The sequence below is a fragment of the Egretta garzetta genome, unplaced genomic scaffold (assembly GCF_000687185.1).
Source record: "Egretta garzetta isolate BGI_Z169 unplaced genomic scaffold, ASM68718v1 scaffold553, whole genome shotgun sequence".
Lineage (NCBI taxonomy): Eukaryota > Metazoa > Chordata > Aves > Pelecaniformes > Ardeidae > Egretta > Egretta garzetta.
The window spans coordinates 1,961,934-1,973,218 of NW_009259328.1; the positions used below are offsets into that span (position 1 = coordinate 1,961,934).

Consider the following 11,285-nt stretch of genomic DNA (forward strand, 5'->3'; position numbering starts at 1 on the left):
TTCCTGCTGCCTCTTACCAGATTCCTCCCCCTTTTGTTATCTTTGACATTCTGAGCTAGATTACAGTTTATTTTCTTGAGGTCGGACCTTGCTAGGAGCACAGAGTAGAAATCATACAAAGAAAAAGATGTACTGGAAATAGAGACCCTAGTTTGAAGATCTGTTGTTTTGCTTTGGTTTTTCTTTTTAACCTTAACATGTTGAGTGGGATTTCATCTTTGTTTCTAATAAAGAGGTGGAAAAAAAAATACCTTCTTATTTAAGACAGCATAGGATTATTCAGCTGCTCTAGTCACTGTTGCTAAATTCTCAACTTATCTCAGTATTTTCATGTAAATAAGTGTAGTCTGGCCAGTGCAGCTGTACACACAGAACCCTACCTGGGGATTCTGGAAGGTGCCTTCTTCTGCCTCTCAGATCCTTTGTGGTGTTGGTACCTGCACTCTCAAGACAAGCTCTTGTATCGCCTGTCTCCCTCTCTACTTCCCACCCAAAACACACTTCTGAAGCGGTAAGCATGAAGACACTTCTCAAAAACCACTTAATAGATGCACAAAATCTTGCCCCCTATTAAAAAAGAAAATAAATACTTCCCCATGTGAACAGCTTACAGAAAAATCAAATAATTCACTTTTTTTCTTAACTGTGCTGACAGCAAAGTAAAAATAGTAAATCAGATCTAAGTAGCATCATTCCCATTGTGTCTAGTGTTAAACCTCCCCCAGAAAGCTCATCTCTCTTATGGGGGTCTTGCTCTTACTTTGTCTAGACTAAAGTACCACTAAACCATGAAAACTCTTTCCTTCTTCCTGGCTTTGCGTGGTGGTAAAGTCGTGATTTTTGTGGGATTGCCGCACAGATTTGTAAAACGGACAAGAAATTAAAACCGTGCTAATTACATCAGTTCTGTTAATCTTTTGGACTTTAACAAGTAACTTGCGTTGAGTGTAGCAGAGTGGACTCCTTGCATCATAAAATACACCAAAGATGCAAAGCAAAAACAGTTCGATGCCCATGTTAGTTCCCTTCAGACACCTGGAGAAACTGGGGCCTTGTTCCCAACGCCTTGTTTCCGTGTGACATCTACACAGTAAACAACTGTAAGAAGAGTATTTTATGTTTGTACTTTGTACAAAGTACACACTGCAGAATTAAGATTGTGTGAATAGATGTTCTGGGGAATTTGCATGTGCTGAGAGTGAAAAAGAATGATTTTTACAACAGGAAGGTACTCGCTCCAGAGCCGTTTCTATTTTATGTCTTCCTGTTTTGTGGCTGAAGTATGGAATACAGGATTAGTCAGGCCAGGAAAACTTGTGAATGAAAAATGGTAACATGAAAAACTTGATTAACACTGAGACAACAAATACCTGTAACAGTTGTACAGCCCTTCTGAGTCTGGAATCACAAGGGTATGTGGGCATAGAATGAACCAAATGCTGTTGACATTGAGTTCTGCATGTGTAATGCCCGTGAAGTTGAAACAGTCACTGTAAAATCACTTTAATGCTTTTAATGATTTGCTTTTATACTGCCCTTTTTCTGTATGGCTGCTTGCCACTTAAATAACTAAGAACCATTATGGAAATGTAGTGTGGGATTTTCATTTTTAATCAAAGAAATGAGCTGAATATTTGGGGGTTTAAGATGCTTTATTGAATTGGACAGTTTGTGGGTTGTTTCACTGCTGGGCTTCAGTTCAGTGTCCATCTTGAGTGACTGTGCCATGAACTGCTGCTAATACGGCTTTGGCCCATTGCCTCTGGGGGTGACAGTTTTCTTTTTTTCTTCCATGTTAGAACCGTCCATCGGTAATCACCTGTGCTTCTGCGAACAACCGGAACTGTAACCTCTCACACTGCCCCATTGCTCACAGTGGCTGCGGTTCCACCATGCCAGCCTACAGACGCCCCTCCAGCAGTAAGTTACATGCCCACACTCCCAGCTGCCCCTTAGACAAACCCGTCTCACTGTTAACTGTGTAGGCAGTGGTATATTAACAAGAATAGGAGGAGGTGAAACAATAGACACCTCTCTGTCAAACCCCAAGGCACGCTAGCACCGATCCCCTCTCCAGTCTTGCTAACCATCAACCCTATGCCACAGCAGAAAGGACCAAGGTGTTCTTTCTTCTTGTTTTGAAAAGCTTCTTTTAAAGAAACAAACACCCCACACAGAGAAATAAGTAATTATGTTTATTTTGGTGTAGCTGGCAGACAGGGCCAGCAGACCCAGCCATGCTCTTATTTTAGGAGCCGTAGTTTCCCCAGTCTTTCAGTGGTCAGTAGACTTCTATGATTCAGCTGCAGTCACGAAATTCTTTTCCTGCAGATACAGCTGCTCTTCCAAAGCACACCCCCCTACACCTCTCTCCACACGGATGAGACAAAACGCTTTGGATGGCAGTTGCTATAGCAACCCAGGCAGGGAGCTTTAGCTTTCTGCCTTCTGGGCAATTCGTACTTTTCACGAAACCTTTTCATGCAGTACTTGCTGGGGAACCTCAGGCTGTTTCTCTTCGCTTTCTCTCACGGTGCTGCTAGGGGAAAACACAGCCTTTCTTATTTCAAGCCATATACCTGCCTGTGCATAGCTTTAACGCACAGCGTTTCCAAAAGTCCATGGCAGCGAGGCTTCATCTACCAGAATGTGTCGATGTAACAACACCAGCACAATGTAGGTAGGAACCCAGAAGTCTGTAGTAAGATGGTGGTGGTGAGGAGGATTTTTATTTTTTTTTAAAAGATCAATGTATTGTTGAAAAGTGGAATTAGAAGCTGAAGTGAGACCCTGGAGGATGTGTCACACTCTTAGAGCAGTCAGAGATCTAAGATGTTGGAAGTTTTTTTTGAAAACTGTGTTTACTTGCAAGGAGAGCTGCTTCAGTGAGACCCCAGCTGCATTCTCATGGGCTTTGGAATAGTTGTGTTTTCAGAAAGTACTTGTCTCTTGTCACTTGCCTTTGTGCGTGACATGTTTATTTTGGGATCAGTCAAGCCTTTCTGTAGCATGATGGACGATGTCATGGAACCCAACAGTTTTTAAGTATTTTTGAAAGATAATGACATTTAAACATGCAGATATTGCTTCTAAATTGTAAAACTGCAATTCATATTTATTCTGAGGAATTACTACTATTACCACTCGCAACCTGATTTTTAAGGTTCTTTGTTCCTCTTGTGTTAGTATTGCGCCATTTTAATGCTCGTGGTACCTAGCGCAGAGGTAATGATTCATTCAGTTTTCTGTCTGGCTCCTCCCATGAGTACGTCAAGTTTGCTGAAGCCCTGACACTGCCTTCTGGCATGCTGTGATTCAGAATGGGTCTCCTCGCATCTGACTGCTTGAGAACCGTTTCCACCTTTAATTCTATTCAAGCCAAAATACAAGGTCTATGTGATTGGCTTGGGAAGAGGTTTCCACAAAATCAGAGCTGTAGCTGTTAGAAGACTGAGGGAGAACTGTAACTGTATTAAAAATGCTTACCTGGTGTGGGTCACAGAAACTCAAAAATATGTAACTCCTATTTATTACTTTTTTTTTTTTTTAACTCCTTCCATTTCTCCCTGACCCCACTTGCTACCCGTTCTGTAATGACGCACAGGAGTCTTGCTTTATGCTGAGATGATATGAAAATGGGGGGAGGTACGGGTTCCGAGTCCAGTACTCGATGACAGGATTCTGTGCTGAAATAACACATCTTCTGCCTCCTTCCCCACCCAGCTACCACTGCCTGTGACCCAGTGGTGGAAGAGCACTTCCGTCGAAGCCTTGGCAAGAATTACAAGGAGCCTGAGCCAGTGGCAAACTCTGTGTCCATCACAGGATCGGTCGACGACCACTTCGCCAAAGCACTTGGGGATACGTGGCTTCAGATCAAAGCCGCAAAGGATGGCGTCTCCAGCAGTCCCGAGTCTGCTTCACGGCGGGGCCAGTCTTCCCCTTCCTCCCACATGGTCAATCATAATCACTCGCCCTCTGTAGTCTCATGAAGAGAGGACCGTTACGTATGTGAATTTGCATGGTTTGACTGAGCTTTGAACAGTGCTTACGATAGTCCTGGGGGAGGGGAGATTAGTTTTCAAACACATTTTTGTGTACTCACTTTTTATTTGTAAAAGGGTGCCCTTAAAGATGATAGCAGGAACTATTTCATAAAGATTCATATGATGTAGCATCCTTTTTTCCTGCCTCAATTACCAAAGAAACCTCTGATGCAAATCTGCTGCCCCTTAAAAAAAAAATAACGCATGCTAATCCACACAAGCCATTACACGTAGTTGGTTGACCCAAACGCTTTTGCTTTTATTCACTTCTCAAGACTAGAATTTGTCTGGTTTGCTTACGTTGCTTTTTTTTTTTTTTTTCCCTCTGTGAAGTAATTTTGTATGTATATACTTGAAAAGAACTGTCATGTATGATTTGCACTATTGGAGGAGGACTGAAGTTGCGCAGCAACTTTCTGGAAGATGCTGATATTTTGAGGGCAAACTGCTGAAAAAAGGGTTTAAGGAGGACATTTCTATCAGTTTGATTTTTCTTCAAGCAAAGCAGCTTTGGAAGGGGAAGTCTCATACAGGTTATAGGTCTTTCTCTCTTTAGATTTCAGGTGCTTAGTGCTTGCAACTGGACTGCATTATTTACAGAACACGGGCATTTTTTTCCTGAACACTGCAGTTTGTTAGGATAGAGCTGAGGTTGGAGGGTTCAATAGTGCTTAACAATGCATGTTTTATGAGAAATAGCTGGTATCTATTAATGTATAGACGGTAAGAATCATAATACTTATTAGCTTTTCTTCAGAATTAGTTTATTTTTGTCAGTAACAATCCTAGATATACTTACTGCTGGTACAGTTGTACTCTACGATATTTGTATGTGATACTCACTTTAGTAGCAGCCAGCAAAGAGGACAGCCTCGAGACAGGCCTCAAACGATGCAGTTTAGAGACGCGACGCATGGTACAGGACGCTATAGCTTTGCGCGTGACTGAGTAATTGTTTCTGTCTGCAGCGCTGTCTGCTTAACAGCAATTTGCTTCCTAAAACTAAGTCTTGGTAATCCACCTTTAACTAGCTGCAGAAACTGCTGCGCTGCGTAGCTTGGCTGGACAACAGATTGTTGCAGTTTGTGAAAGATGAGCTTTGTTTTTTTTTTTTTTTTTCCCCCCTAAGCTTATTCATAAACCTATGCCGCGTTGCAGCATACATTCCTCCATTAGAAAACTTTATACAGGTATTACTGCATTTATTATCATTTGCTATATTAATAGCTACTAACTAGAACTTAGGCAATAGAGGCAGGCGTAAGCCCCCAGCTGTGCTAGTACTAAGAGCTTCTCCTTGTTAAGCGTAACTGCTCTCCCCCATACATTCCATCTTCCCAGTACAGTTGCAATGAGGGCTTTTCTCTTTTCATACTGGGTTACCTGAAATGATTGGTTCAGTGCAGAAGGTTAGAACTTGTTGGAAGGTGAACTACACGTGATGTATTATGGACTATGTTACAGTATTGGGTCCATTGTGGCTTTTATTGTATGTTTGTTTTTTTTTTTTTTTAAAGTTAAGCTATTTAATTTGGAAAAGGTGCAGGGTAGAAAGAGATCAGGAGATTGGCTCTTACTCTTGTTGAGAAGGTGGCTGCTCGATGTTCTTTAAAAAAAAAAATGAAAAAAAAAAAAACCAAGCCCACCTAAGCCCCCAGTTTTACACATTTCACTACCATCTTACTGGGTAGTCAATGCTTCCTTGCTTTGGCATTCAGTACCCTACTCTCTGTAGGAAGATTGTTAAAAGAACACTTTTTTATATAGGTAACTTTAAGACCATCGTTACGCTGTGCGTAAAGAATGTACAGAGAAATTTGTAGGTATTTTTTGAGGAACAATTAATTTGTTAATGATATGTAGCTATTTAATTTTTCCCTTTCCTTTATTGTAATCATTCAATTTTTTTTTTTTGAGAAAAAAGTTGATCTTTTTTTTTTTGTTGTAGATTTGTCTGTAATACAGTAAAAGTGCAGGAACACAGTTATTCTATGAGAACACTGCATTAGCATTAATAGCCACTAGTTTGTTATTGCTACAGGCTACTGAGCATTGTAATGGTAAAGTACTAATGCTGTAGATGGGCTCTGTGGAAAATGTGACTCCTCTCTTTCTTTGTAGACACAAATAAGATAATGTTTTTAAAGCTAATATTTTCAATAATAGCTGTTTTACGAGGTTCCATTTACTTATCTGCGATAGGTAAATGGATTTGAGGGCAATAAAGATTTAATGTGATATGTCCGGTAAAACGTATATTAGACACTCTAACGTCATGAAAGCCAAAGGGTTGGGGGGCGGTGGAAGGACACTGAATGGAACTCGCCACTGTCAGCTGCGGTGCAGTTTCTTCACAGAGCCAGGTTATCTACAGTCCAGTTTGAAAGATTCTCTCTGTGTTTGTAAATCTGTAATATACCATTCTTTTGTGGCCTTGTTTCACCTGGGAAAAAAAAAGGTTTGGCAGGCCATCTCTTTTTTTTTTTGTACTTAAAAGTAGCCTTAAAGAACAATAAAGTGCTCTTAAATCACAGACATGTGCATGCTCCTCTGTATTGCTGGGAAAGAGGAAGGTGTTGCTGTACCTCACGAGCTGCTGTCCCTGCCAGGGAGGCCAGGCCAGCTCAGGGCCGTTACCTATGGCAGGGCCTGGCACAGTCGCTCACCGCAGGGCTTCTTCCCTACAAGCACTGGAGTTTTGTAAAGGAACAGTCTTTCTTTACAGTGACAAGGAGGAGCTGTTGCTTACCTTACCTCCATTTTGTTTTGTCCCTCAGCTTCTTCATGTTCTCTCTAGAGGCCAGAAATCACTCCCCGAAGACAACAGTAGTATTTCACATGCAGCCAGCCATGCCCTTGTGTTTTGGGCACACAGGGTTTCACCAGAAGCACATCCACTCGTTCAGCTGCAGACAGTTAATCCTTATAAATAGGTGTCCTAATTACCTGCTTCTGAGCAAGTTCGGCAAGCCAGGCAAGAGAATTTCAACTCTGGCTGTAGTAGAGGGGCCTCCAAAATTAAAAAAAAAGGAACCCCTAGAAATAACGCAGTACCAGTTACTGCTGTATTGGAAGTGCCCGCATGGTTTGAAAACCAAGGGCAGCATGGCGGAACTTTCTGCATAGTTCAGGGAGTGACACCTTGGGAATACGGTCCTAAGTATTTCAAACTGCAATATGAACTCTACATACACCCCCGTGCACCATGCTAGGCTGATAGATGCGACAGTTTGACACCACAGGGGTACAACTGGAGCACAGAACTATGTACAGGAACACAGGTGGTACGAGTGGTATGTCTGCTTACCTGCTGAGCCCTGTACCCACCGCGTCGCTGGTAAATGACCACCAAACGGATCCAGCAGCCTGTCCTTGCCCCATGGGGCTGAAGGGACCCAGCGCCACTTTTCTTTCTTTTAAAATGAAACACATGACGCAGCAAAGGGCTTTTGGGTACGCAGCGCCGCATTCCATCTGGGCCCCAGCAGGGCCTGTACTGGGTGCAGGCGTGTCGAAGTCAGATGGCAGCAGAGGTTGCTGCTGCTGCCACAGAGACCTCAGCAGGGAATGGCTGCAGCTGCTCATAAAGCAGCTATGCTGCTACGTGGTATAACTGAACTGTTAGGCTTTAAAACTGGTGCGTGCACAAAACTGGAAATTGTAACCAGTCCACTATCACAGCTGGAGCTGCAACTGCACCAGTTCAGAAGCTGCTTCACCAGCGGCAGCTGAACTCCCCTTGCAGCTGGGCTGAATGCTCCAGAGGGTGCAGGGACAGCCGGGGGTGGGAACAGAGCCAGATGTTCCTAGGAGGTCACATCAGCCAGGAGAGAAAAGATGCAAAAAATCGTCTCTCAGCCTCATTCTGAAGCCTCTGTGCAACAGCAGAGTTCAGAGGCCTCGCCGCTTACACTGTACATGCGCTACAGAAGAGGTGTTCCACAATGGCAGTGCAAAGGCAGGCTTCACCGCTATCCTGATGCCAGGCCAGCACGTCATGGTGCTGAACATGATACCCTGGCAAAATGCAGAAGTATTTTCAATGTTACTTGTGCAAGAGCTCTCCTCACCAGAGCTGGCATGCTTACGCCTGACTGCGGGGAACGGTCACTGCTATCTTTAGCTCCTTCTTGAGGAACAGTGAAATAAGAAACTGGGCTGCATCCTCCTGAGGTACGGGAGCTCCCATTTCATCTGGCATGGGTACAGCTCCCCATACATTATGCATGGCATCTGAAGGGTCTCCCACTCTTCCCATAGCGGACAGTTCCTACACAGCTGGATTATGGCGTGTGCTGAAGCACACTTTATCCTTGAATGGCCCATGCAGAAAATACACCAATTTAATAACTAAATAATTTTTTAACCTTTAATGGGAACACTCCACCCCGCTCTGTGGAACACCTATCTCGAGTGCATTTCTTGGGTATAAGACAGCCAAGATAAAGATATTTCAATTGTTTGTTTTTAAACTGCAGTTACATTAAGCTCCACAACAGCTGCCTTGTGTTTCAGACAAAGCTCTCCTGTTTTCCCTTGGTGGTCTCATGATGCAGCACACACGGCAGCAGCACTACGCGTCTCCAGAGGGGCAGGAGGGAGCGCTCCTCAGAGCTCACGCTCCGTCTTGGAGCGTTCTCCTCCTGTGGAAGAGAAGTTTTATGTGGCTTTTACACCTAAGAGAGGCATGGGGAGGCTCGGGGAGGCAGGACCTCTCTCCAAGAGTGACATTTAATACAGGTGTGGGCTTATTCTCCACCAGCAGGGCGCAAGCCTTGAGAGAGACCAGCAGACCTGGGTAGGTACCACTTACCTCGGCATGCATGGTGAGACCAGGAATAACCACGTCAGTACATGGCCTCCCCACTGGTGCTCAGCCTTCAGTCTTGGAACCTTCTTGATTCTAGAGAAGTTCCTGGGTGCACTCGAGCCTAATCCTGCCCAACCAGGAAGACGCTGCCACTAACCAGTTGTTTCTGTAGAAAAAGGCAAGAGGAGAGCAAGTCATTTCACCCTTGATCTAAAGCCACAGGCGCCACTTCTTTCTCCAATTCTCTAATTTCAGACTTTCTCTGAGACATTGAAAATAAATAAATAGTTTTCGGCAAACTCAGGTGTCTTAACAGCACCCTCAGCACAGGCTGAAAGAAAGCAGAGGACAACTCAGTCCAGTGTAGAACAGCCATTGCAAAGACAGCAGTTAAATTGCAATTGTTTTGGGTTGGAAAGGACCTTTAGAGGTCATCTAAACTTGATTTTTCATTAAAATTCCAAGGACAAATCTGGCCCTGGTACATTTTATCTGACATAAAAATGGTTGGAGGAGCACCTTGTCACAGCACAGAATCTTCATGGAGCTCTGGAGCTTTTAGTTCAAAAACCACAATTTGAATTCCTAAGTCTTTGGTCTTCTGCAAAAAATTCTAATCGGGTGTTGCGCTTCCTCTGTGTTTGTGTTCACTCTAGACTCACTGGTGAGCTTGGCATCAGGTTAGATTTTTATTTGCAGAAAATTTTCAAATTTTCCTGCTTAATTCTGCTGGGCAAATCTGAGCATGGCACTCCCAGAAAACCACCAACAAATAGACCAAAGCATGCTCAAGGAAGTGGAGTGGAGCACGAACTGCTCTACGAGTGAGACCCTTCTGCAGACTGCTCTGCACACACTCCCCAGGTGGAGACAGGGCAACATCACCATCCCAGGAAAAGCACCCTGCCTCTTTGCTGACACGCTCGATATTCCCAAACTTCACTCACGGGATTTTCCCTCTCCTCAGGAACTTCCATACCAGTAAATACTGGCTTAAGAGAGACAGCTCTCGCTGGACCAGCAGGGCAGTGTTCACAAAGGGAACCACACGCTCTGCTGAGACCATCGCTAAAGTCTCCATGCACAGTTTATGCTCAACATGGACAACGCTCACCTCGGGGAGCACCATGAGCAGCAGCTCTCCGGATGCAGCCCTTTGAAGGAGACCAACATACCCACATGCCTGAGGAGAGGCACAGCAGGACTGGTGCCAGAACGCCAGGCTGTTCCCAGGACAAGCTCCTCCTTTGTTGCTCCTTCCTCTGGTGCTAGAAGCAGGCACAGCATCACACCGAAGGCAGCCTCCATCCTCACCTGACAACAGCAACCCTCAGGAACATTAAATAGAAAATTCCTGTATTTACGTGTGTGACACAATCGAGAGCCTGGCTCACTGGACAGCGATGCATGAAACGGGGAGGGGGGGTTTATAGCTGCTAATTGCTGTATCACCAAAGCATTTGTACCCGATTGCCATGCCTCTCTGTTAAGAATGGTTGGCATGGGACTAGTCATACATGGGTATTCAGGTTGGCATGCATTTATATTTTAACAGAGCTGGAAAAAACAGAATTTGTTCTTCTATAGGCTACTTTTAAATAATGACAAAGCAGTTAACTGACTTCCAGTCAGAACATGCTTTGTTACATAGACATGAGACTGCTTCAATCCTTTTTTGCTTGTAGGCTAGCCAGTTACATTGTTCACTGTTGCACTGATCAGTCTAATTTTACATTTTATTTTGCTAAGCAGCAGCTCCTTAAATGCCAAGGAGAACATCTGTCTTCTCTCCATCACAAAGACAGACACAAAGGCGTCTGTCAGCATGAAGCTGTGTCAGCCACGTGCCTGTGACATTTAATCGTCAAAAAAGCTGCTTATCTTAAAACTGTTTACTCAGTTTGGGCAAATATTATGCACACAGAATTCTTCTGATAGCGTCCCGCTATTCATGGTGGAATCAACGTTACTTTTTTAATCCAGGAAAAAACAAAGCTCAAATCTCCTGCTTCCTGAAATATTACAGTAATGTGGGTCTAGATGTACTAATGGCATGCGGCTTGTGTGTTAACATATACACGACACACTGCTGCAATTATACTGGTTCTAGTTAGTTAAAATGAAGTGTAAAAAATCCAGTTTTTTTTTTGCTTTCAGAGAAAAAAAACGCTTCAACTAGTTTAAAAAAAAAAAAAAAGTAGTTCTCAGCCTACAACCAAACCTTTGCTCTTTCCTGATCCACTGTAGTATTCTAAACTTTGGTTTTGGAGAGGGAAGTGGGGATGAATATAAAGGAAAGGACTAACAATACTTAAAGATCAAAGCAAGGGCCTTTCTTATTCCTCTTCCTTCTGAGTGATGAGTTCTTGGGCTCCTGCTAAGGCTACAGAAAATCTCAGACTATGAACTTCTGCAGAAGACAATGCATG

The 11,285-nt window shown here is 43.6% G+C and overlaps 1 protein-coding gene across 4 annotated transcripts in view; it reads left to right on the top strand.

The window, feature by feature from the left end:
• VGLL4 (vestigial like family member 4) overlaps positions 1-5,667 on the top strand; it is a 110,428-nt gene extending 104,761 nt beyond the window's left edge. For all 4 annotated transcript variants that reach the window (XM_009636639.2, XM_009636638.2, XM_035892205.1 and 1 more), the window contains 2 exons: positions 1,800-1,920; positions 3,724-5,667. In XM_009636639.2, coding sequence (XP_009634934.1) covers positions 1,800-1,920; positions 3,724-3,992 — 390 coding nt within the window. In that variant the 3' untranslated portion in view covers positions 3,993-5,667. The remainder of the gene's footprint in view (positions 1-1,799; positions 1,921-3,723) is intronic.
• Positions 5,668-11,285: the final 5,618 nt, after the last annotated feature.